General features: G+C 41.8%; 1 protein-coding gene across 1 annotated transcript in view; it reads left to right on the top strand.

Moving 5' to 3' along the window:
• Positions 1-27,847, top strand: part of LOC144595281 (PC3-like endoprotease variant B) — a 560,764-nt gene that overhangs the window by 531,719 nt on the left and 1,198 nt on the right. Inside the window, exons 16-17 of the mRNA XM_078402585.1 lie at positions 2,891-3,011; positions 22,326-22,495. Coding sequence (XP_078258711.1) covers positions 2,891-3,011; positions 22,326-22,495 — 291 coding nt within the window. The remainder of the gene's footprint in view (positions 1-2,890; positions 3,012-22,325; positions 22,496-27,847) is intronic.

Here is a 27,847-nt window from a genome sequence, read left to right as displayed (position 1 = left end):
CCATCCAAGATATCTTCCAGTTCCAGCTTTCCAACCATTCCCTGCATTCATCACGCCATCATTGCCAGTTGTCCGTTAATCTAACAAAGTCCGGTGATCTTGAATTCCCCATCCAAAACTGTTCACCACTTTATTGCTCCTCTTGCCATTAAGATGCTCATTAAAATCTGCCTCTTCAATCAAATGCATTCACATGCACAGATCCTATTCTGGAAGCAAAACCACAATCACGGCACCAAAAGATTCTGGGCTAACATTACCAACATGCCCAATGGGGCTGCAAAGTATCAATGTAGAAAATAGAAATTAAGTATGAAATAGTTTAGTTTAGTTTAGTGATACAGAATGGAAACAGACCTTCGCTCCATGGAGTCCACACCAATCATCGATACCCGCTCACATTACTTCTACGCTATCCAACTTTCTCATCCATTCCCTACACACTAAAAAAGCTGGAGTAATTCAGCGGGCCAGGTAGCATCTCTGGAGAGAAGGAATTGGTGTAATTTCAGGTTGAGACCCTTCTTCAGACCCGACCCGAGACCCTTCAGACCCGAAATGTCACCCATTCCTTCTGTCCAGAGATGCTGCCTGTCCCGCTGAGCTGCTCCGGTTTTTTTGTGTCTATCTTCGGTTTAATCCAGCATCTGTAGTTCCTTCCGAAATATTTTCCATGTTCTAACCAGCTGCATTTCAGTATGAATGGTCTGACCATAATCATCTTCTTATAATCACAAATAAAGCTGTTCTTTAAGAGGGGCAGCATGTCTTTGAAAACTATTAACTAGACCTAACCGCCTGTTGTGATGTTCAGCCACTCAAAGGCATGATTATTGCTGGCTGCAAGTGACAATCGTGTTAATTACTGAGGTGCTGTTTGCACTGGAAGAAGCAAACCTGAATCAATCCTGCTTAGCAACACCCCTGCCTATTGCTGGGTCTGTCCAATTTAGCCATTAAATCGTGATTTCTTCTATGCTGTTTGAAGTGTGGGTGTAAAATGGTTTTTTTTTGTGTTTGCACATAACACTTCCAAGCCTCACAATGGTTGTATGTTTCTGTTAGATCAATATTTAGCTACTTTTCATCTTATTGTCAGTCGTCACACTGATGGGACTTTCATTGTTTATTTCTTCACTATTTTAGTTTGGTTTAGTTTAGATATACAGCACAGAAACAGGCCCTTTGGCCCATCGAGTCTGCACCGACCAATGATCCCCACACACTAAAATTATCTAACATACACTAGGGACAATTTACAATTTTACCAAGCCAATTAGCCTACAAACCTGTACTTCTTTGGCGTGTGGGAGGAAACCAGAGCTCCCGGAGAAAACCCACACAGGTCATGGGAGAACATATAAACTCCATACAGACAGCACCCATGGTCAGGATCAAACCCGGATCTTTGGCGCTATAAGGCAGTAACTCTACCACTGTGCCACCATGCCACCCTATTTCTACAATGACCTCTGTGCATCATTGTTACCAATTTACAACTGAACATTTCTTCGCTACTCAGCAAATCCTTACTCTTTCCAAAATTCAGATTGTCCTTCCTGTTCTTTGAACACTTCTAAAACAGATTATAAAATACTAACAAAATAAAATTACTGTGTCCCTTTTTGTAAATTTGGACACAAATCAGCTTTTCTCCATTGCAGAAACAAGGAACTGCAGATGAATGAATAAGTATTCATTGGAATTTTCCTCATCTATTTCTGATTCCATGAGTTTTGTTTAGAGCTTATTTCTCCCATGCACCAAACATACTGCCCTACACATTTTCTCCATCATTGCATCAGCACTGCAGCTGAGTTCAATCAATTCCTCTCACTATTTGTCTCCTTCATTCCTTTCCTGTTATCTCAATACTGTGGTATTTACTCCAGCCTTGCCTTCCCATCCAGCCCAGTTTTTAAGCCCAAGTCAGTGAAATTCAAAACTCACTCTTTGATTTATTAGGTTTTCTTTCTTGCATTTCTGATGATGCTCTTGTCCGATGCCACCACTCTCCATCCATATTTCCATCAATATTTGTTATCAAGTATCCATTGTGGAAAGCCCTCCACTATGAACTAACACTAATGGAAATTGAGTTCAAAACGTTCAGACATAGAAGGCCCCTGTCAGACTGCAAAACATTGCCTACTAAGTTTATTATCATGTGTATCAAGATACAGTGAAAAGCATTTGTTTCGTGCTAACCAGTCACCGGAAAGATTATACATTATCACATTCGATCCATCCACAGTGTACAGGTGCATGTTAAATGGAATAACGTTCAGTGCAAGGTAAAGTCCAGTAAAGTCCGATTGAAGATAGTCTGAGGGTCTTCAATGATGTAGGTAGTTGTTCAGGGTCACTCTCTACTTGTTGATAGGATGGTTCAGTTGCCTGATAACTGCTGGGAAGAAACCGTGAATCTGAAGGTGTGCTTTTTCATACTTCTATACATTTTGCCCGATGGGAGAGGGAAGAAAAGGGAGTATCTGGGGTGGGACTCATCCTTGATTAAGCTGGTGGCCTTGCTGATGGAGCGTGAACTGTAGATGGAGTCAATGGAAAGCAGGTTGGTTTGTGTGATGGTCTGGTCTGCACAATTATAGACAATAGACAATAGACAATAGGTGCAGGAGGAGGCCATTCGGCCCTTCGAGCCAGCAAATTCTCTGCTATTTCTTGCGGCCTTGGATGGAGCTGTTCCCAAACCATGCTATGAAGGATCCCGATAAAATGCTTTTTACGGCGTATATGTAGAAGTTGGTGAGAGTTGTTGGGGACATGCCGAAATTGGTATCTCCAATGGCAGCATGATTTAAACCCATGTTTCAGGCTGAAAAGATAAAGTTCGATATCACCTTGTCTGAAATAATAACTATTTTTTCAGATTACCGATAATTTCAATTCCACTCTGGAATGCGGCAGAGTTGAGAACGAAATAAGAACAGGATTCATCTCCAAGTTTGAACTCACCTTGTGGGGAACCTACCAGGATGAAAAACCAGAAAGTATGTGAATTTCACAATGCAGATAAGTATGAAAACGATAAAAGAACAAAGCTTTTTGGATTGGACATGATTGCAGAAAAATAATAAACTGTGGCTGTGACAGAAAAGCAAAACTAAACTGTAGACACAAAGATGAAATGTGTAGGAAGGAACTGCAGATCCTGGTGAAGAAGGGTCTTGTCCCGAAACGTCACCCATTCCATCTCTCCAGAGATGCTGCCTGTCCTGCTGAGATACCAGCAATTTATGTCTATTTTGTAGATACAAAGAACAACAGACACTGGTTTATACCAAAGATAGACTCAAAATGCTGGAGTAATTCAGCGGGTCAGGCAGCATCTGTGAAAAGAAAGGATGGATGATGTTTTGGATCAAGGACACTTCTTGAGACTGAAAGTAGAGGGTGGGGGGAGGGAATGGGGTAAGGAGCTGGGTGCGACAAAAGACCAGGATCAATCAGGGCCAGCCATAAATTACCTCGGGCAGGGCAGTGCCAGGTCAGTCCATTGTTGGCAAAGGAAGGTGTGATCTCAAGAGAAACAATGTGGGGAAATGTGGAACTGGAAAAATAACGGGATGAGGAAGGGGAAAGGAGGGAGGGGAAGGGGTGGGGAGTAGGAGATGAAGTTACTTAAAATTAAAGACCAATGTTCATATCATTGGGTTGTAAGGTACATAAGCAAAATATAAGCTGTTCCTTCAATTTGTATGTGGCTTCATTCTAGCAGTGGAGGAGGCCCTGGAGAGAAAAGTCAGGGAAAGAGAGTTGAAATGGTTGACAACCAGGAGATCCCGTAGACCTAGGTGGACCGAGTGTAAGTGTTCAGCCAAATGGTTGCCGGGTCTACGTTTGGTCTCACCAATATACAGGAGCCCACATTGGGAACGTCGGATGCATCTCATGGGCTTAAATAGGAATGCGCTTGACATGGAAGATACTGGTAGTGACTGAGGTATAAAACAGAGTGTGATCAACATAAGACTGTAGATGTTGGAAATGGGAAATGTGAGCAGAAAATGCCAGAAATTCTCAACAGGTCAAGGGGCATTTCTGATCAATAACCTATCATCAGAACAATGAAATGTTAGAAATTGAACGTTTTAAGTTATTGAGAAGGGGAGGTGGTGGGGAAAATGAAGTGAATGTTTGTGATAGGATGGACCAAGAGAGCCTGAATAAAATAAACAGTTTTATAGGCTGAGAGTGTGATCAAGACACAGCATTTGTTTGCAACTTAAGACATATTTGATTTCTAACTTCTAGTTAAAATCATACAGTGTGGAAACAGGCCCTTCAATCCAACTTGTTCATACCAACCAATATGTCCCAACTATGCTAGTTCAACCTGCATGCGTTTGGCCCATATCCTTCTAAACCTATCCTATCCATGTACCTGTCGAATTGTTTCTTAAACATTGCGATAGTACCTGCCTTAACTACCTCCTCTGGCAGATCGCTCCACACACCCACCACCCGCTGAGTGAAAAGGTTACCCCCCAGGTTCCTACTAAATCTTTCCCCCCCTCACCTGAAACCTATGTCCTCTGGTTCTTGATTCCCCTACTCTGGGCAAGAAACTCTGTGTGTCTACCTGATCTATTCCTCTCATGATTCTGTACACCTTGAGAAGATCACCCCTCAACCACCTGTGCTACAAGGAATAGAGTTCTAGCTTGCCTAACCTCTCCTTATAGCTTCAGCCCTCGAGTTCCGGCAACATCGTTGTAAATCATCTCTGCACTGTTTCCAGCTTGCAGTCCAGTTTCGATATAAGATTACTCCAAATAAATCAGATTCTTTCTGTGGCTTTCGCAAGCTCTGTCCCTGACTCCTCCTTCATTTCGCTATCCATTTCTAAAAATTAGTTTACAACCAATATCCATTTTGAGCCCCTACCACCAAAAGCTAACTTGAATATGTCTCCTGCTATCCTTTTACCTGAACACATTCTATTCCTTTATCTTTCTCATTTTCTTTCCTAACACAAATAATCTGAGGACATCTCGTTTTATCATCATCTTCCTTCCTTCTCAGCTGAGGATTCCACAGCATTGTACTGGACAGAGTGCTTCTCATTTATTGCACTTCTGCTATCACGCCTTCCCTCTCCCACATTGCAATGGTATTCCACTCATTTTCACCTTTCTTTCCACCAGCCTCTACGTTCAACGTAACTGCATTTTCCTCATTTTCAGCCTGATACCACTGGCAGGCTTGCATTCATGTGGAGACCTTTCCCCCCGTAACAAAGAGTGGTGACTGTCTGTAAAGTGCTGCCAGGAGAGGCGGTGTGGCACTCAAGAGGCGTTTAGATAGACAATACAATACAATACAATACAATATATCTTTATTGTCATTGTACCCAGGGGTACAATGAGATTGGACACATGGATATGCAAGAAATGGAAGGATAAGGATCACGTGCAGGCAGAGAAGATCAGTTTAACTTGGCAATATGGTCGCCACAGATACTGTGGGCAGTCAGGCCTGTTCCTGTGCTGTACTGTTCTATATTTTATGTTCATAACACTCTGTTTCATACCACAGTCACTACTAACATTTCCCTTTTCAAGCACATTCCAATGTAAGCCCAAGAGATGTAACAGGTGCCCATACTACAGGGAGAATGCAGGAGAATGGGGTTGAGTGTGAAAGATTGATCAGCCTTGATTGAATGGCGGGGAAGACTTAGTTTAGTGTAATTTAGAGATACAATGTGGAAACAGGGCCTTCAGCCCACTGAGTCAGCGCCGACCAGCCATCCCCGTACATTGTACTATCCCAATTTACAATTTTTATCTATTCCAAATTAACCTACAAACCTGTACGTCTCCGGAGGAAACTGGAGCACCCAGGGAAAACTCATGCGGTCACAGGGAGAACGTACAAACTCTGTACAGAGAGCACCCATAGTCAGGAATGAACCCAGGTCTCTGGCGTTGTAGGGCAGCAACTCTACCGCTGCACCACTGTGCTGCCCTAAGACTTGTTGAGCCGAATGACCTAATTCTGTTCCTGTGACTTATGAACTTATGAATTTATTTATTTCACAGCATTCTTTCTTTCTTTCTTTCTTTCTTCCTTTTTCTTTCTCTTTCTTTCACAACGTTCAGGTTCCCAAAAACATTACCAGGGCAGAGGACTGATTTGCATGATTTTGATCAGTAAACTGTATTTTCAGTACAAAAAGTGGTCTCAAAACTGGGGAGAAGAGCTATAGATTGTTGACTGCTGTGATAGAAACTCCCCCAGCTAGTCATGGAGTCACACAGCATGGAAACATGCCCTTCAGCCCGACTTGCCCTCCACCAAGAACTCAAGCATGATTCCAAATCGATGGTCGCCATTCATTTTTAATTCTTTACCACAATCCATCTGTGTGATCCCTACCCATAGTCTTCTACTTAAGGAATTTTACAGCTTGCAAAACTGAAATATTTGAGTTCAGTATTTTTTGAGAAAAAGGTGTTCTGCCAACTTCTCCAATGGAAGCTGTTTTGTAATTATTCTAAAATACTCAGATTCTAAAATCTGTTCAGACTCATTTTCAGCTTCTTGGTGCAATTTCATAATATTTTTATAAATAACCCTGCTTCCTCATCGTGGGGCAATTTAATCCCTCCTGCATGTAACCCTATCACAGACCAACTTTTTGGTTCTTTCTTTCTCTCTTTTTGCACTTTCCCACATCCTTATAATCTGTTACCTCCACAACTTTTTAAAGTATGTTCATGTGTTGAAAAACGTAACTATCTTTCTCTCTCCATATACGTTTTCATGTTGTTCACACAGAGATATCAATCTTCAAACTGAGCGGCAACATTTGAAGTCTCAGTGTAACATCTCATCCAGATGCAGTCCAATGTGAACACCTCTGGCAAAAAAAAAGGATTAAATAGTATTACGTATTACAGGTAGATATAAAGGAAAATCATCACGAGAAGGAAATAGAATATGAGAATATAGAATATATAATCTGCAGAAGGGTCTCGACCTGAAACCTTACCCATTCCTTCTCTCCAGAGATGCTACCTGACCCACTGAGTTACTCCAGCATTTTGTGTCTGCCTTCGGTGTAAACCCGCATCTGCAGTTCCTTCCTACACATAGAATATGAGTAGTTATATACTTAAGAAAGAACCATGCATTCAAAACAGGGTTGTTAATAGACCTTTTAAATCTACTTTAATCATCCTACCAACAACTAGAGAGTGATCCTGAGCTAATATCTACCTCATTGAAGAACCTCGATATCTTTAATCAAACTTTACTGGACTTTATCTTACAATAAACGTTATTCCCTTTATCATGTATCAGTACACTGTGGACGACTCAATTGTAATCTTATGTAGTCATTCCATTGTCTCCTTGGCACGCAACAAAGATCTTTTGACTGTACCTCAGTACACAAGATAATAAACTAAACTAAACTAAAATTTAATATTGAATCGCATGACAGATAAAAATGTGCAAAAAAAAAATTTAGGAGGTGAATAAGAAATTAGAATAATAACGATTGAGGATGACAACTGACTGCTACAGTTGGCCAGGCACAGGAATCTTGCTGATTGCATTGGAGATCTTGGTCCTTCATTTCCTCAAAAGTTGTCTTTCATCCACTATATGCAGCCTTTCTGTAGGAGAATACATTGACGTGTAATTCTTTCAGTAGTCTGTGCTCCGAGTAGCTCAGTCAATAGCTCTCTGTTGCCACTGTAGTACAAAGCTTTGTGTTCACACCTATCCCAAGATCGCTCAAGTCTAAACTGACACTTCTGTGTAGTTGTGAGGAAGTATTGCACTTAAAGAGTTTTTAATAGTTTGGATGAGATATTAAACTGAGGCTGCAAATGTTGCCTCTGAGTTTAAAGAAAAATATCTCGTGGGCCTTATCTCTGTGTGATGAGAAGGAAAATATTTTCTGATCAATAGTTATCCTTCAGCCAGAATCACTGAAAGATTGTCTGGTCATTATGATATTACTGTGTATGGGAGCTTTCTTTTCAAATCTTTCTTTCAGCATTGCTTTGGTTTTTCCATCAAAGCACCACTGGCATGTTTCCTGTTGTGTGTGTGTGTGTGTGTGTTAACGTGTGTGTGTGAATGTGTTAGAGTGTATGTGTGGATAAGTGTGTGAATGTATGTGTGTGCGTACGTCTGTGTGAGGGTTTGTGTGCGTGTGTGTGTGCATGTGTGGCTGTGTGCCCTTTATGGGATCATTGAAGTGACTAACACAGCACCTCGTCACAGATTGCTTGCTTCATCCTATTCTGTGGATTTTCATCAAACATCTGATCTTTCCTGCTCTCACCTCCACAATCTCTTCTCCAGGAAAGCTTCCAAGAAATGTAAGATCTGCTGAAAACCCAGTATCACTTCTCCCTCTGCTACTGGAACCTCTTCTTGTGCTCTCATTCCCTCTCTTTCATTGACCACATTGTGAGGCTTTGCTCCTGTAGCAGACTGTGAAATACTCAAGCCAAACCACATTCCCCTTGTTTGCTTTGAAGCACCATTTAAAGATGTAACAGCAACAAAAACAGTAGCTTCTGGAGATAATCAATAGTTCACAAGTTCATGTCAATTAGTCATAGGAGCAGAATTAGGCCAATCGGCTCATTGAGTACATGGATAGAACAGGTTTGGAGAGATATGGGCCAAATGCATGCAGGTGGCTCTGGTGTGGATGGGACGGGTTGGGCTGAAGGGCCTGGACTTCATCCTGCACTAAATGTTTTATTCCCTTTATCCTGTCTCTGTACACTGTGGATGGTTTGATTGTAATCATGTCTTTCTGGTTAGCTGACTGGTTAGTATGCAACAAAAAAGCTTTTCACTGAACCTCGGTACATGTGACAATAAACTAAACTCAAACTCTGCCATTCAATCATCACTGATCTATCTTTCCCTCTCAACCCCATTCTCCTGCCTTCTCCTCGTAACCTTTGACACCCTTACTAATCAAGAATCTGTCAATTTGTGCCTTTAAATACCCAAAGACGGCCTCCACTGCCGTCTGTGGCAATGAATTCCGCCGATTCACTACCCTCTGACTAAAGAAATTCCTCCTAATTTCTTTGCTAAAGGAAGGTATGTCCTTTTATTCTGAGCCTGTGCCTCTCTGGTCCTAGAATCTTCCACTAGTGAAAATATCCTCTCCACTCCCACCCTATCCAGGCCTTTCAGGTTAGGCTGAGGAGAGAGAAACAGAAACAGTCTTTCTGTTTGATGAACCTTCATGTGCTGCCTGTCCTACTGAGTGTTTCTGCCATTTTCATTCTTTATTTCTGATTGTCACCATTATTTTTATTTGCTTTAAAATAAACATCCAGGCAGTCTGTGAACTAGACTTACTTTACAGTTCAGTCTCAAGTAAATCATAGAATCATAGTATAGCATGGAAATGGGCCATTCATCCCAATTTGACCAGGTTGACCAATGAACATCCGTACTAATCCCATTCTCAGCCTGCATAAGAATGGAAGTGCTCACCCAACCAACTCAAGCAAAACCATCCGCTCAGACAAAACAGCATAATTTATTAAAAGCCATGACAGAAATCACAAACAATAATGAAACAATTTTCATTATAGGCATATGGTGGTCAAAAATATTGGTCACTTGTGTTTACTTGGAAAATGTGGGGCATAATGGCAGTTGTAGACACATTGGCACTGCGTCAGAGTTGCTGCCTTGCAGCGCCAAAGACCCAAATTCGATCCTGACTAGGGGTGCTGTCTGTATGGAGTTTGTACGCTCTACGTGTGACCGCGTGGTTTTTTTCCGGTGCTCCAGTTTCCTCCCACACTCCAAAAACACACAGGTTTGTAGGTTGATTGTCTTCTGTAAAATTGTCAATTGTCCCTAGTGTGTAGCATGGTGTTAGTGTACAGGGTGATCGCTGGTCGTCACAGACTTGTTGGGCCAAAGGGCTTGTATCTACACTGTATCTCTTGTCAAAAGACTAAAGCCTGGTCTGCTTCTATTAGGTAAACTGCAGAATAAATCAGCCACCTGTAATGGTGCCGGCAGTGGTAAGATACGAAATAAATATTACTGCCATGGATCAGTACAGAATGAGTAGTGTACCAATTTGGATGGGAAAGGCACCAGAGGTATACAGGAGTAATGCAGGCAAATGGAATAAGCATAGATCAGCATCGTGATTATCATGGATGAGTGGGCCCAAGCAGCCTGTACAATTCTGTGATTCTTTCATTCTATGACCTTACTAAAGAACAAAATGCTGGGAATCTGAAATAAAATCAGAATATTCAGGGAATGTTCAGTTCAATGTTTGTAGATAACACTTCCAGTTGATCACTTTCTGCCAGCCAATTCTAAGGATAGGTTTTACAATTATAACATTAACTCTCTTCTTCTTTCTCCACATATGCTGCCTGCCTGGTGAGTATTTGCAATACATTTTGGTTTCATCTGTCACCATGGTTGTGTCAGTCGGTTGTGCCTGCTGCTTTTTATACCAACCTCCCTTCCATTGACTCCATTTACACCTCACGCTATCTCAGCAAGGCCACCAGCATGATCAAGGATGAGTCACATCCCGGGCCACTCCTCCTTCTCCCCTCTCCCATCAGGCAAGAGGTACAGGATTGTGAAAACGCACACCTCCTGATTCAGGGACAGTTTCTTCTTAGCTGTTATCAGGTGACTAAACCATCCTACCAACTAGTAGAGAGCAGTAATGAACTACTATCTATCACATTGAAGACAATCTTTAATCTGACTGCTGGCTTTATCATGCACTAAATATTATTCCCTTTATCATTGTAATCATGTATTGTCTTTCTGCTGACTGGTTAGCACGAATAAAAGCTTTTCAGTTTACCTCCGTACTCGTGACAATAAACTAAACTCAAACTCAAATACTATATATGAGACAACAACATGTCGCTACCAGTATAGTTTGGGGATGTTTTGTCTTATCTTTCATTAACGCACTGGTGCGACATAGCTCTGAAATAGCTTTTGTACCAATGTGGCCTGGAATGATACATGGCGAATTGCACGTCAAGAGCTGAACCAATTTCGATCTGTCAGAGGAAAGGAAACAGGCCTTACCTCAGGCTGCGTAGATGTACAGCATTTGCATTCATTGTTTCTAGTGCTTGACCAGAAATGGCAGGGAAATATGCATTTTGCTGTGGTGAACCTTTACTTTGAAGGAATGTTTTTGTTACTTTGAGAGGTAGCAAAATGCTTGCACTGCAGCAGGTTGAGTCACTGCATTTAAAATCATTACAGAACCTGAACTCTTGTGGAAATAGGGTCACGAAAGGTTACATTGCCCTTATTTCCGTCGACATGGTTGTGAAACACAACTCAGGCTGACTAGCCGGTGAGACAGGATACTTTATCCCAGAACAACTGAGCCTTTTTTTCATGAATGCCTAAAGTGGTTGTTGCTTCAAGTGAGAGATTGTCAGTTTCTATCCACAGCCTGAGGCAAATAACAAGACTGCTACTCTTTAAAAAGATACATTAATTTACAATTGTTTGTAAGGATTGCACCAAGTAAAGAGATTGAATCTGTAACTGAGTACAAAAGATAGTAGATGGTGGTGTTCCAACTTCCCATTTACAGATTGTTTCTCTGAGATTTCTTCTCTTGGAGGTTTCTATTGATTTGATTTGTATTAAAAATACACTCAAGGTTGTAAAGTGACTTCCAAAATCCTAAATAATCTAGATGGCAGTCTTTCCAATGGTTATTTTTACAACAAATTTTCAGCACTCTGATTAAAGCACTCATCTAATTCAAACTTGCCAACACATTCATTTGAAACTTGAGAACAATCCAGAACAATACGCACTTCATGAACTTGCACTTCCAGACTAACAGACACAACAAGTAAACAGATGTTGTGGGTTACCGATTTCCATGTCATCCGCAAACTTACTGCTTAGATCATCTACATTTTCCATTCAGATCATTTTCTTAATAACTGAAGTCCCAGCACTGATCCTTATGGAATACCACTGGTCACAGATCTCCATTCAGATAAACAACCTCTACCGCTACCCTCTGTTATCAATGACCTAGCCAATTTTGTATCTAATTTACCAACTCATGGTGGGTCCCATTTGGCTTGGTCTGGATCAGCCTGCCATGAGGGACCTTGTCAAATGCTTCACTAAAATCTATGTGAACAACGACGTAAAGCCCTACCCTCACCAATCATCTTCATCACTTTCCCAAAAAACAATCAGATTTGTGAAACAGGACCTACCCACACAAATCCATGCTGGCTTTCCCCAATAAGACCATTCTTTACCAAATGCATGTGAATCCTTGTCCCTTCAATAATTTCCCTGCTGTTGATGTAAGGTCCAGCAGCTTATGATTTCCTGGTTTGTGTCTGGTGCCCTTCTTAAACAAAGAGACCTTGCCTGTGGCAGGAGAGGATGCCAAGTTCTCCGTCAATGTCCCAGCAATCTTCTTCCTTGCCACTCTCATTATTCTGGGATAGATCCAATCGAGGCTTGGTGATTTATCTACCTTATTCCACACCCATGCCCATTAACTTCCCGAGATTCTATCATTCATCTATTCGCTAGGCAATTCACTTTGGCCAATTATCGTGCCAATTTATACATTTGACAGAAGGACAAGCACCTGATTTCACCCCATTCTTCCACTTAGAATTTCCACTCATATTTTCCAGTGGCAAACAAACTTCTAGCCTAAGATTGGGGTTTGTTTTAGACTTTAGAACCAGGTAATAAATTAAGAACACAAGTAGTCCTTTTAATCCATTGAGCCTATTCCACACATTCAATGAGATTGTAATTGATCCATGTGTCCAGCCTTTCCCCAGATTCTTTAATACCTTCAGTTCATAATGATATCCAGTTTACTATTAACAATGGTCAATTTCCACTTGTTCTTTATAGAACAGAATTCCAAACTTGAATCACGGTACAGGATTCATTTTCAAATGACCCCACACCGAAACTCTAACCTAACTTTTCATAATTTACACCTAGAAATTGAATCCGTTTGTTGCTATTTGCAAATTGAATATAAAAGTCAGTTTGTGCATGTTTTAACATGATATTGATCATTTTCAGTGGACTCACCCCATCAGGAAACTGCAGCAAGCACTTTCAAGCACAGTTTACTACATATAATCTGGCTGACATTTTCCAGCAATTTGTTGCAAATATGGTGATGTCATCAGTATGCCCCAAACTCATCTCCACCTTACCAAATGAAATTCACGTTCATAAGTTGTAGGAGCAGAATTAGGCCATTCGGCTCATCATGTCTACTATGCTATTCAATCATGGCTGATCTATCTTTGCATCTCAACCCCATTCTCCTGCCTTCTCTCCATAACCCCTGACACCCATACTAATCAAGAATCAATCAATCTCCACCTTAAAAATATCCATTGACTTGGCCTCCATAGCCTTCTGTGGGAACAGTCTCTGGCTGCTAGGGCAAGATCTGAAGCTTTTCTCTGGTTTTGGTCCAGTAGTTTAGTTTAGTTTAGTTTAGTTTAGTTTAGTTTAGTTTAGTTTAGTTTAGTTTAGTTTAGTTTAGTTTAGAGATACAGCATGGAAACAGACCCTTTGGCCCATCACGTTCATGCCGACCATCAATCACCTGTTCTCACTAGTTCTATGTTGTCCCGCTTTCACATCCACTTTTCTTACACACTATGGGCAAATAATAGAAGCCAATTTTGTGGAGCGGCATGGTGGCGCAGCAGTAGAGATCTGCCTTACCAGCGTCAGAGATCCGGGCTCGATGCTGAGCACGGGTGCTGTCTATACGGAGATTACATGTTCTCCCCGTGACCTGCGTGGGCTTTCACTGGGTACTCCAGTTCCTTCCACAATCCAAAGACATACAGGTTTGCAAGTTAATTGGCTTTGGTAAAATTGTAAATTGTCCCTGGTCTGTGTAGGATAGTGTTAGTGTGCATGAAGTCCCATTGTGACACATGCAAGTCAAGTTTTAGCATATGTTTCTGGGTGTAAATTAGTCTGAAACTATTTCAAACTTGTTTTTGATTAAATTTGCAAATTCATTTTTGATTCGATAATAGAATTAAATGCAGTTATATATTAGCACAGTAAAACCAGGTATAGTACAATCCAATTTTAATGCATAAATACATCATGTGTATTCAAGTGAAATTTTCTTCATTGATTCACTGGTACAGCCAGTTAGTACTGAAACGTAAACCACCAAGTCAATGTTTTTTGAGCAATGTACCTTAGACATCCATCATGTTTTACTTTTTCATTCAGGATAAGAGATTAATTTGCTTCTTGTTTTAATTTAATCTTATTATATTAAAATGTACCTTAAACAAAAGAATCACATTCATCTAATAATAAAATATCGGTCCTTGTTAAGCAGACTAATTGTGATTGGAAGATATTGATTTAGTGTATCATTTCCAAACTAAATGTTGTTAAGTTGGAAGGGTACTGAGAAGATTTACAAGAATGTTACCAGGACTTGAGGGTTTGAGTTATAGGGAGAGACCAAGCAGGCTTGGACTCTATTCCTCGGAGTGCAGGGGGATGAGGGATGATCTCATAGAGGTGTATAAGATCATGAGAGGAATAGATAGGGTAAATGCAGAGCCTTTAACCCAGAGTAGGGGAATCAAGAACCAGAGGACATACTGTAGGTTTAAAGTGAGAGGGGAAAATTTTAATAAGAACTTGAAGGGCTTTTCACACAAACTTTTTCACACAAAGTATGGTGGGTATATGGAACGAGTTGCCAGAGGCAACTCTGTCATGAAGGCAGAAACTATAACAACATTTAGAAGACATTTGAGTGGGTACATGTACAAAAAAGGTTTAGAAGGATATGGGCCAAGCACAGGTCCGTGGGACTAGGGTAGATGAGGCGTGTTGGTCGGCGTGGATAAACTGGGCCAGAGGGCCTGTTTTCATGCTGCATGACTTTATGACTCCAAAACCATGTGAATGTATATGCACAGTGCTAAGGTATTCAATTTTGTAAATATATCATGCTGAGGAAAGAGATCTTCTTTTCACTTTTTGCATTGTATTTTTGTTATTGTAATGGCAGTTTCTATACCTTCTCAAAGTCCATCTTCGATAGCCATTACTGCTCGGGGTTGGAATGGAGGTATAGCTTACGCACACACCGCACTCTGAGATAACAAAAACAAATCTTCCAAATGCTGTTTCTTGATTAATTGGTCTTTATTAAAGTAGCACAAATCAAAGAGTAATTCATAACTTTTCGTTCTTATCAACTGTTTCTTCTTCAAACAATACAGTAAAAATCGTGTAGTCGTTACCGTGTGGTCCTTGTGAGTGTAGCTGGCGCGAGTGTGGCAGTCGTGAGTGTGGCAGACGTGAGCGTGGTAAAAAACTGTATTCTCTCCATCCTCCGAGACTAAACTGACCCACAATCTCTGTCACTACGCTAGCCTCCTCCCATGTGGACACTCCCCATTACGTATCAAATCACACCCAAAAACATGCAAAAAGACAGAAACTAGAAATATTAAACATAGCCATAATACAATGACAGTAACTAAATTTAGCGTAAATGGCTCCTACAGTTATATTTGAATGAACTATTTTTCTCTCTGCCTCAGTGGTGTTTTAACAACACTTGGATTTTTGCACAACTGTAAAGTTTTCACCTCTCTGTACCAGATATCCTGATTTTCTTTCCACAATGAATTGCCAATTTACGCAGAAGATTTGCTCGGTGCACTGGGTATAATGAAATGGTAAGCGTCCTTCTGATTTCATTGCACCTGACGCAGAGAGCAAATCTTCTCCCCATATAGCAATTTGTGCCAAATTACAGTCATTGTTGTGCTGTGACTATTTGCTTTTGTGAAATTGTTTTGAAACTGCCCAAACTCAATTCATGGAAGAGCAGTAGTTATGTTAGACTTTAGAGATACAGCACGGAAACAGGTCCTTCGGCCTACCAAGTCCACCCATACGCTGACACCTCCTACACACTAGGGACAATTTACAATTTTAACGAAACCAATTAACCTACATACCTGTACGTCTTTGGAATGCGGGAGGAAACTGGAGCACTGAGAGAAAACTCACACCATCAGAGGGAGAATGTACAAACCCTATACAGACAGCACCCGTAGTCAGGATCAAACGCGGATCTCTGGTGCTGTGAGACTGTGCCGTTACTGCTGTTACGCCACTGTGCCGCTCCAAATCAGTAATACAGAAATGTCCAGAGGACATAGGTTTAAGATGAGAGAGACAAGATTTAATAAGAAGCTGAGGAACAACACTTTCACTCAGAGGTAGATGGGTAAAGAGCTGCCAGAGGGGTAGTTGAGGCATGTACAAAACAACATTTAAAAGACACTTGGATAGGTCCATATATAGGACATGTTCAGAGGGATATGGACCAAACACAGCCAGGTTACATGAAGCATTTTGGTTGGCATAGGCAAGTAAGGCCAAGGGGCCTGTTTTCGTGCATTATGACTCTAAATTTAGTTTAGTTTAGAGATGCAGTGTGGAAACAAGCCCTTCGGCCCACCAAGTCCACACTGATCACTGATCCCCGCACACTGGTTCTACGCTATCCCACTTTCGCACCCTATACACTAGGGGCTATTTACAGAAGCAAACTAACGTGCAACATGCATTTCTTTGGGATATTGGAGGAAACCGGAGCACCCGGAGAAAACCCACATGATCACAGGGAGAACGTACAAATGCCACACAGAAAGCACCCGTAGTCAAGGTCGTACCCAAGCCTCTGGTGCTGTGAGGCAGCAGCTCCACCATTGTGCCTCTGTGCTGCCCATAAGACAAATAGTGAATCTGGATTAATAATCCATAGAAAGTGTTTATATTCCAATTACAATTGTTCACAATTTAAAGTAGTTATCTTTAAGAGTGTTTGTGATGTTATATGATTGATGTGATGCTTCACTGATGTCAGTGCTTTGCCCAAATGTGTTTCTAGTACCACACCAATTACACTCAACCATGGTCTGAAGAGGCCTACAAAAACATTGAATCCAGGCCAGGGCCATAATCAGCGATTTGCCAGAATCATCCATGTAGTTGAGTCATAGGTTCAGAGCCAAACTGTGCAGATACCGGTCCGTCAGCCCATTATGCCCATTCTGACTATCAAGTTCTTATCAGTACCAATCCAATTTACTAGCACTTAGTCTGTAGCCTTCTATACCACAGTGATTTAATTCCCCATCATTGTTGTTGAGCGTTGTGGCTCGACTACTCACTCATGGATCGGGATGCATTAGAACAATGATATGAAAGGTTTAGAGAGGAATGGGCCAAATGAGAGCAGGTAGGACTAGAGAAGATGAAGGTCTTAGTCAGCATGGGCAAACTGGGCCAAAGGGCCTGTTTCCTGGCTGCATAACTCTATGACTAAGTTCCTCAATTGGATCCAAATATTATTAGTTATTCATTATTAATTATTAGCTTATTGCATTTTGCAATCAAAAATTTATCAAAATGTTGTTTCAATAGAAAACCATGAAAGGAGATATTTTTAGGTGATGCAATGGTTCAGGGAATCTTTTTGTATATTGGTAGTAGTCAATGCGCACTGAGGGTCAGATTATTAAGGATGAGGGAAAGTTCAGGAAGTTAGTTTTGTTCAGTTTAATTTAGTTTAGTTTAGTTTATTGTCACGTGTACTGAGGTACAGTGAAAAGCTTTTGGCGAGATGAAAATTTGGGAAGGGAATTAACGAGTTGCTCCAGGTCAATTGCTTATTGTGACAACAGCTTCAAATATCTGTGAGTGCATCAATAATTAGAAGGTTTGATCGGAGAAGATGAACCTTAATGTTTTCACAAAAGGAAGTAGAAAAATGTGAAATAATTTACAAGAACTTAATTGATTTGTAAGATTTTGAAAAGAACAGACATTTTCCACTTGCAGTTTATTGGTTCATTGGAAAGATGATTGAAATACAGTTTTAATAAATAGAGAAATAATCCATAACAGATAAGATAGCAATGGGGCAGCTGTTTTGACAGTGCCTTCATCTTCTTCTTCCCATCTTCATGAATTGTAAAGGTGGAAGCCAATAATTGTGCAAAGACAAAAAAAATACCCCCAAGTCTATGTAGCTTGGAGCTTATTTGGAGGTTTTAGTATTTAATACAACCCTAACATTATAATCAAACCCGCCGACAAGGGAGGTGCCGTGGTAGTCTGGCACACTTACCTCTACCGGCTGAGGCCGGGCAACTCTCAATAGACAATAGGTGCAGGAGAAGGCCATTCGGCCCTTCGAACCAGCATCGCCATTCAATGTGATCATGGCTGATCATTCTCAATCAGTACCCCGTTCCTGCCTTCTCCCCATACCCCCTGACTCCGCTATCCTTAAGAGCTCTATCTAGCTCTCTCTTGAATGCATTCAGAGAATCGGCCTCCACTGCCTTCTGAGGCAGAGAATTCCACAGATTCACAACTCTGACTGAAAAGGTTTTTCCTCATCTCCGTTCTAAATGGCCTACCCCATATTCTTAAACTGTGACCCCTGGTTCTGGACTCCCCCAACATTGGGAACATGTTTCCTGCCTCTAACGTGTCCAACCCCTTAATAACCTTATACGTTTCGATAAGATCCCCTCTCATCCTTCTAAATTCCAGTGTACACAAGCCTAGTCGCTCCAGTCTTTCAACGTATGACAGTCCCGCCATTCCGGAAATTAACCTAGTAAACCTACGCTGCAAGCCTTCAATAGCAAGAATATCCTTCCTCAAATTTGGAGACCAAAACTGCACACAGTATTCCTGGTGCGGTCTCACTAGGGCCCTGTACAACTGCAGAAGGATCTACCTCAGACACCTCCTCCTAATTATCCTTGGACCATGATCCCACAGACGAGCACCAGGTTGTAATCTCAAACAGCATTTCTGATTTCATCACTTCTGGCTGTCTCCCTTCCACAGCCCCCAACTTATCGTTTCCCAGCCCCGCACAGCCCGGTTTTACCTTCTCCTCAAAATCCACAAGCACAACTGCCCTGGCAGACCCATTGTTTCTGTCTGCTCCTGTCCCACGGAAATGATTTCCACGTGCCTCGACTCCATCCTATCCCCCCTGGTCCGATCTCTCCCGACCTATGTCCAAGATACCTCACATGCCCTTTATCTCTTTAATGACTTCTGCTTTCCGAGATCCCACTCCCTCATCTTTACTATGGACGTTCAGTCACTCTACACCTCCAACCCCCCACCAGGAAGGCCTTAAAGCCCTACGTTTCATCCTCGACCACAGAACCATCCAATTTCCCTCTACCAACACTCTACTCCACCTCGCGGAGCTGGTCCTCAACCTCAACAACTTCTCCTTTGACTCCTCCCACTTCCTTCAAGTCCAAGGTGTAGCTATGGGCGCTCGCATGGGCCCCAGCTATGCCTGCCTCTCTGTAGGGTACATTGAACAATCCCTGTTCCTGGTGTACACTGGCCCTATCCCCGAACTCTATCTCCATTACATTGATAACTGCATCGGTGCTACCTCCTGCACCAATGCAGAACTCACGGACTTCATCAACTTCACCACCAATTTTTATCCTGCACTCAAATTTACTTGGACCATCTCTGACACTTCCCTCCCTTTTCTTGATCTCACAGTCTCCATCACAAGAAATAGACTACTAACCGACGTCTATTACAAACCCACTGACCCACCAACTATCTCGATTACACTTCTTCCCACCCTGCTTCCTGAAAAGACTATCCCCAACTCCCAATTTCTCCATCTGCGCCCAAGATGAGGTGTTCCATACTAGGACATCCGAGAAGTTCTCATTCTTTAGGGAATGGGGGTTCCCCTCTCCCATCATAGATGAGACCCTCGGTACCCCGCAGCTCCGGGAGGGGGATCCCCCTAGTCGCAACAGAGACACAATCCCCCTAGTCCTTTCACCCCATCAGCCGTCGCATACAACACATAATCCTCCGAAATTTCCGCCACCTCCAATGAGATCCCACCACTAGCCACATTTTCCCATCTCCACCCCTTTCCACCTTTCGCAGAGACCATTCCCTCCGCATTTCCCTGGTTAACATCCCTTCCCACCCAAGCCACCCCTTCCCCCCCGAGCCACCCCTTCCCCAGGTACCTTCCCCTGCAACCGCAGAAGATGCAACACCTGTCACTATACCTCCTCCCTCGACTCTGTCCAAGGACATCGACAGTCCTTTCAGGTTCAGCAGAGGTTCACTTGTACCTCCTCCAACCTCATCTGCTGTATCCGTTGTTCACGACGTGGACTCTTATACATTGGCGAGACCAAACGTAGACTGGGCAATCGCTTGGCAGAACACCTTCGCTCAGCCCGCCTGAACCTACCTGATCTCCCGGTTGCTGGACACTTTAATTCTCCTTCCCATTCCTTCAGACCTTTCCATCCTTGGTCTCCTCAATTGTCAGAGTGAGGCTAAATGCAAATTGTAGGAACCGCATCTCATATCTTGCTTGGGCAGCTTACAGCCCAGCGGTATGAATATTGATTTCTCCCACTTCAGGTATTCCCTCTCTCTCTATCCCTATCCCTCCCCCACCCATCGCACTAGCTTCTCATTTTCACCCTACAAACAGCTAACAATGGCCTTTTTCCTTTATCATCGTTACTTTTTTGCATATCTTTCATTCATTGTTCTTTATCTCTCCACATCACCGTCTATATCTCTCGTTTCCCTTATCCCTAACCAGTCTGAAGGGTCTCAACCCGTAACATCGCCCATTTGTTCTCTCCAGAGATGTTGCCTGTCCTGCTGAGTTACTCCAGCGTTTTGTGTCTATCTTTGTATTTAATAGCCTGATGGTTATTGGGAAGAAACTGTTATTGAACCTGGACATTACAGTTTTCAGGCTCCTATGCCTTCTTTGCTTTGCCTGCGAACCTACTTCAGAACATACATCTTCATGTTTAGCGACTTTGCTACTTTTTAACGGGTAGTTGGTTCAACAAAAACATTTGTTTGACATCAGCCCCTCTCCATTATCATGCAGGCCTTTTAATGTCTGTGAAGAGTCCGTACCGTATCTTTCAAGGTATCTGCTCACTGCCAATAACGTGAAAAAATGTAGGGAAATATGTAGAAAAGTCATCCCACAAAAGGCTTCTAATACTTTTACAAATTTAATAAAATATGAAGTAATTCTCTCTTATCTATTTTAATATTACCTTTACACAGGAAAACAGACAGTTAGCATAGGCATAAGAGACAAATACATTGCTATCACACCATATTAGAAATGAAGGAAGTAGGGCCATATGTGGGGCCTTTGGGTTTGCTATACCTTTCAATCATTGCCAATCATCCACTTTTTTCCACAAATCTTCTTATCTCTTTAGCCTTTAGAATCGTATGTAACTCCTTTTTGATACATTTTTAATTTATGATTTGATGTTAGATTTATTGGCTAAATGCTTTGTGAAGAACCTGTTCAGTGCAAAGGGATGTTCCCGTGCTTCCGATAGCCTGTATCTTTAATTTTGCACCTTTTTGCCCTTCCGCCTATCTGTCTGTGGTCGCCTACAGTTTTTCACCAAGGACGGTAAACCCAGGGAACCACTCCTCACCTTCTCGATGCCACCTTCAAGTCTCAATCTGTAATGCAATAATTTCACATAGCTTTCTTTTTCTCTGATACTTGGTATCAAAACTGGTAGGTTCTGCTGTAACATTAGCTAGCAAAGTCCGCTCAAAGATAGACCAAGGGACTCCAATGATGTAGATCGTAGCTCAGGACTGCTCTGAGCTACTATCTACCTCATTGGAGACCCTTGATCTATGTTTGATCGGATTAAACTGGACTTTATCTTGCATTAAACATTATTCACATTATTTCCTTCATCATGTATCTGTACACTGTGGATAGCTCAATTGTAATCGTGTATTGTCTTTCTGCTGACTTGGTAGCACATTAGTTACAATAGTCCCTTCATGGGCATTTTCTGATTGGGCATTTCCATTCCCCTTCCCTGGTCAGGGTTCAGAAGGGGCTATGATCTGCATTTCACAACTTTAATGAGCTCTTTTATTTGTTTTCTTTCTCTTTCCCAGTTCGTTTACTTACTTTCCCAGGTCTGATGTTGGTCTTCAACCTGAAAGTTAATTTAATTTCTCCTTCCACAGATGCTGTGTTAAGTGTGTTAAGTGTGTGTTAAGCGTGTTAAGTGCTCATAGCATTTTCTAACTTCATTTGATTTGAAATGGTGTATGAATTATATTGAGTTATTGGGTTCAAAATTAATGGGTTATTCATGAAAATTCTTGTGGTCCTATCTCAACAGTTCAGGATAATGCTGGAAATCTGCTGGATGAAAGTAATGAAGAGCTCATAAATCTCAGAAAACTAATGAAAGAAAACAAAGTTGATAAACGACTCACTGAAGCATTCTTTTATGAACAGAAGAGAAAGGTGGATGAAGATGCAATTCTTTACTCGTGGTCAAACCCATTGGTGAATATCATTCATTTTTAAAGATGTTTTGCAAAGTTATATTGGAACTTATTTTAACATAGAACAGTAGAACATTAAACAGTACAGCACAAGAACAGGCCCTTTGACCCATGTCGGTGCCAAACATGATGCCAAGTTAAATGAATCTCCTCTTCCTGCACGTGATCCATACCCCTACATTGCCTGTCTATCCATGTGGTTCTGAAAAACCTCTTAAATGTGCCTATCAAATCTTCCTCCACCACCGGCCCTGCCAGTACGTTCCAGGCACCCACCACTCACTGTGAAAAAAATCCCTTTGAAAAACTTTGTGATTCACAATGAACATTTATTTCCAAGTTTGCTGATGATACAATGCTATGAATGGGCATGAGGGCAGAAAGAAACATCAAGGACATATGGTAAAGCTGATCGAGTGGGCAAGAGCTGGACAAATGAAACATAATATAGAAAAATGAGAAAATACACAAAGTGCTGGGGGAACTCAGCGGGTTAGGCAGCGTCTCTGGAGAACATGGACAGGCGACAGACTGAAGCAGGGTCCTGAACTGAAACGTCACTAACCATGATCTCCAGATATGCTATTTGACTCGCTGACATGCTCCTGCACTTTATGTCTCTGTAAACCAATATCTGCAGTTCCTTGTGTCTTTGTAGAAAAATTTGAGGTCATCCACTTTGGTGCCTGATGCTGACATGCGGACTTCTTTTTAAATGGTGTCAGATTGGGAGACGTTGATGGTCAAAGTGATTTAGTTATCCTTGTAGTTTCCTGACTCTCAGTCTGAAGAACAATCTCAACCCGAAACGTCTCCAATTCCTTAACCCGCTGAGTTACTCAGCATTTTGTGTCTGTCCTTGTATGCAAATCACATAAGATAAATGCGAAGATGCAGCGAGCCATCAGGAAGGCAAATGAGACAGCAGTTCGAGCATGGGGCACCAATTACATCTCCTTATGTGCTTCCTTTGCTTGTAGATCTTGAACAGTACAAACAAGATTAATTAGAAGAGAGTTCCAGTCATAGAACATAAAAATAGAAGAGTACAGTACAGGAACAGGCCCTTCAGCTCACAATGTCGGTACTGAACATGAAACCAAGATAAACTAACCTCACCTGCCTGCATGTGATCCATATCCCTCCGTTCCCTGCATATCCATGTGCCGATCTAACAGCCTTTTGAATGCCATCATCATTATCAGCGGCACGGTAGCGCAGCGGTAGAGTTGCTGCTTTACAGCGAATGCAGCACCGGAGACTCAGGTTCGATCCTGACTACCGGTGCTGCACTGTAAGGAGTTTGTACGTTCTCCCCGTGACCTGCGTGGGTTTCCTCCAAGATCTTCGGTTTCCTCCCACACTCCAAAGACGTGCAGGTATGTAGGTTAATTGGCTGGGTAAATGTAAAAATTGTCCCTAGTGGGTGTAGGATAGTGTTAATGTGCGGGGATCGCTGGGCGGCACGGACTTGGTGGGCCGAAAAAGCCTGTTTCCGGCTGTATATATATGATATGATGATATGATATGATGATACTTCATCAATCAAGAATAACAATTAGGGGAGTGTGATTGTGAAGAAAGTCTTCAGTTTAGTTTTATTTAGTTTATTATCATGGGACAATAAACATCATGGTTTATTGAGAGATGGAGGAAAAGGGAGATTAGAAGCTACGTAATGGACATGAGCAAAATTGGTACCCATAGGATTAGCAAGACAGTGGTCGCATGGAAATTAAGTTGGCGAAGGATAATAAATAAAGATGAACAGATTTTCAGAATGGAGGAGAGTCTACAATGATGAACTCCCAGGGTTATGGATATGACCCGTGCTCCATGTGGTATGTGTTATTGATCTTAATTCAGCCATATACAGTGCCCTCCATAATATTTGGGACAAAGACCCATCATTTATTTATTTGCCTCTGTAAACCACAATTTGACATTTGTAATAGAAAAAATCATGTGGTTAAAGTGCACATTGTCAGATTTTATTGAAGGGTATTTTTATACATTTTAATTTCACCATGTAGAAATTACAGCAGTGTTTATACATAATCCCCCCCATTTCAGGGCACCATAATGTTTGGGACATATGGCTTCACAGGAGTTTGTAATTGCTCAGGTGTGTTTAAATGCTTCCTTAATGCAGGTATAAGAGAGCTCTCAGCACCTAGTCTTTCCTCCAGTCTTTCCATCACCTTTGGAATCTTTTATTGCTGTTTATCAACATGAGGAACAAATTTGTGCCAATGAGAGTCAAAGAAGCCACTATGAGCCTGAGAAACAAGAATAAAGCTGTCAGAGATATCAGCCAAACCTTAGGCTTACCAAAATCAACTGTTAGGAACATCATTAAGAAGAAAGAGAGCACTGGTGAGCTTACTAATTGCAAAGGGACTGGCAGGCCAAGGAAGACCTCCACAGCTGATGACAAGAATTCTCTCTAATAAAGAAAAGTCCCCAAACACCTGTCCGACAGATCAGAAATACTCTTCAGGAGTCAGGTGTGGATTTGTCAATGACCACTGTCCGCAGAAGACTTCATGAACAGAAATACAGAGGCTACACTGCAAGATGTAAACCACTGGTTAGCCACAAAAATAGGATGGCCAGGTTACAGTTTGCCAAGAAGTACTTTTCCTAATCAGATGTGCAGCACTTTGGTCAACGTGGGTTGTTTTTAAATGTGCTATACAAATAAAATTGACTTGACTTGACTTGACTTAAAAGAGCAACCACAGTTCTGGAAAAAGGTCTTGTGGACAGATGAGACGAAGATTTACTTATATCACAGTGATGGTAAGAGCAAAGTATGGAGGAGAGAAGGAACTACCCAAGATCCAAAGCATACAACCTCATGTGTGAAACACAGTGGTGGGGGTGTTATGGCCTGGGCATGTATGGCTGCTGAAAGTACTGGCTCACTTATTTTAATTGATGATACAACTGCTGATGGTAGCATAATGAATTCTGAAGTGTATAGACACATCCTACCTGCTAAAGTTAAACAAATGCCTCAAAACTCATTGGCCAGCAGTTCAATCTACAGCAAGACAATGATGCCAAACATACTGATAAAGCAACAAAGGAGTTTTTCAAAGCTAAAAAAATGGTCAAGTCTTGGGTGGCCAAGTCAATCACTCAATCTGAACTCAATTGAGCATGCCTTTTATATGCTGAAGAGAAAACTGAAGGGAACTAGCCCCCACATAGTCCCACATAGGAGATAAGTGGGCAAAATTAGAGCACATGGTATTGGGAGTAGGGTACTGACATGGATAGAAAATTGGTTGGCAGACAGGAAACAAAGAGTAGGGATTAACGGGTCCCTTTCAGAATGGCAGACAGTGACTAGTGGGGTACCGCAAGGCTCGGTGCTGGGACCGCAGCTATTTACAATATACATTAATGACTTAGATGAAGGGATTAAAAGTAACATTAGCAAATTTGCAGATGGCACAAAGCTGGGTGGCAGTGTGAACTGTGAGGAGGATGCTATGAGGATGCAGGGTGACTTGGACAGGTTGTGTGAGTGGGCAGATGCATGGCAGATGCAGTTTAATGTGGATAAATGTGAGGTTATCTACTTTGGTGGTAAGAACAGGAAGGCAGATTATTATCTGAATGGTGTCAAGTTAGGAAAAGGGGATGTACAAAGAGATCTGGGTGTCCTTGTTCATCAGTCACTGAAAGTAAGCATGCAGGTACAGCAGGCAGTGAAGAAAGCTAATGGCATGTTGGCCTTCATGATAAGAGGAGTTGAGTATAGAAGCAAAGAGGCCCTTCTGCAGTTGTACAGGGCCCTCATGAGACCACACCTGGAGTATTGTGTGCAATTGTGGTCTCCAAATTTGAGGAAGGACATTCTTGCTATTGAGGGAGTGCAGCGTAGATTCACTAGGTTAATTCCCGGAATGGCTGGACTGTCGTAAGTTGAAGGACTGGAGCAACTGGGTTTGTATACACTGGAATTTAGAAGGATGAGAGGGGATCTTATTGAAACATATAAGATTATTAAGGGATTGGACACGTTAGAGGCAGGAAACATGTTCCCAATGTTGGTGGAGTCCAGAACCAGGGGCCACAGTTTAAGAATAAGGGGTAGGCCACTTAGAACGGAGATGAAGAAAAACATTTTCAATCAGAGAGTTGTAAATCTGTGGAATTCTCTGCCTCAGAAGGCAATGGAGACCAATTCTCTGGATGCTTTCAAGAGAGAGTTAGATCGAGCTCTTAATGATAGCAGGGTCAGGGGGTATGGGGAGAGGGCAGGAACTGGGTACTGATTGTGGATGATCAGCCATGATCACATTGAATGGAGGTGCTGGCTCGAAGGACCGGATGGCCTACTCCTGCACCTATTGTCTATTGTCTATAAAACAAGCATAAGCTAAAGATGGCTGCAATACAGGCCTGGCAGAGCATCACCAGAGAAGACACACAGCAACTGGTGATGTTCATAAATCGCAGACTTCAAGCAGTCATTGCATGCAAAGGATATGCAACAAAATACTAATCATGACTACTTTCATTTACATGACATTGCTGTGTCCCAAACATTATGGTGCCCTGAAATGGGGGGACCATGTATAAACACTGTTGTAATTTCTACATGGTGAAACCAAAATGTATAAAAATGGCCTTTTTAAAAATCTGACAATGTGCACTTTAACCACATGTGATTTTTTCTATTACAAATCTCAAATTGTGGAGTACAGAGGCAAATAAATAAATAATGGGTCTTTGTTCCAAACATTATGGAGAGCACTGTATTAGGATGATAGAAAAGGTGGAAAGCCAATTAACATTAGCATCACAGTGGAGTTCAAGAGAATGTGGACTGATATCCAAAATGGGCTGATGCACAGAGGAGATAATTAATGCAGAGAAGTGAAACATTTTGGAAAGAAGAATCTTATCACAAAGAGCAGGGACAGAGGGGTCTGAGGTTCATGTGCAGGGCAAGCTGTGCAAAGAGAATGTGAAATATTATATTTTGTAAGTAGAATCACTGATCAGAAAAGGAAACTACGCTAAACCTTCACGACACTGCAATATTGTGCCCTTTACATAAGCAGAAGTATCTATTTCCCGATTGCATGTTTTAGAAGGTGCAAAAAGAAGCCAAGGAGGAGTGGTCAGTTACATGGAGGAAGGATTTGCAGAAGCTGGATTAAACCGAAGATAGACACAAAAAGCTGGAGTAACTCAGCGGGGCAGGCAGCATCTCTGGAGAAAAGGTCTGGTCTCGACCCAAATTGCCACCTGTTCCTTTTCTCCTAAGATGCTGTCTGACCCATTGAGTTACTCCAGCTTTTTGTGTCTATCTTCAGTCACATGGAGGAGCCTG

This window comes from Rhinoraja longicauda, chromosome 7, assembly GCF_053455715.1.
Source record: "Rhinoraja longicauda isolate Sanriku21f chromosome 7, sRhiLon1.1, whole genome shotgun sequence".
NCBI lineage: Eukaryota > Metazoa > Chordata > Chondrichthyes > Rajiformes > Arhynchobatidae > Rhinoraja > Rhinoraja longicauda.
The sequence above is the reverse complement of the archived record's forward strand: the minus strand, read 5'-3'. Positions and strand labels throughout refer to the sequence as shown.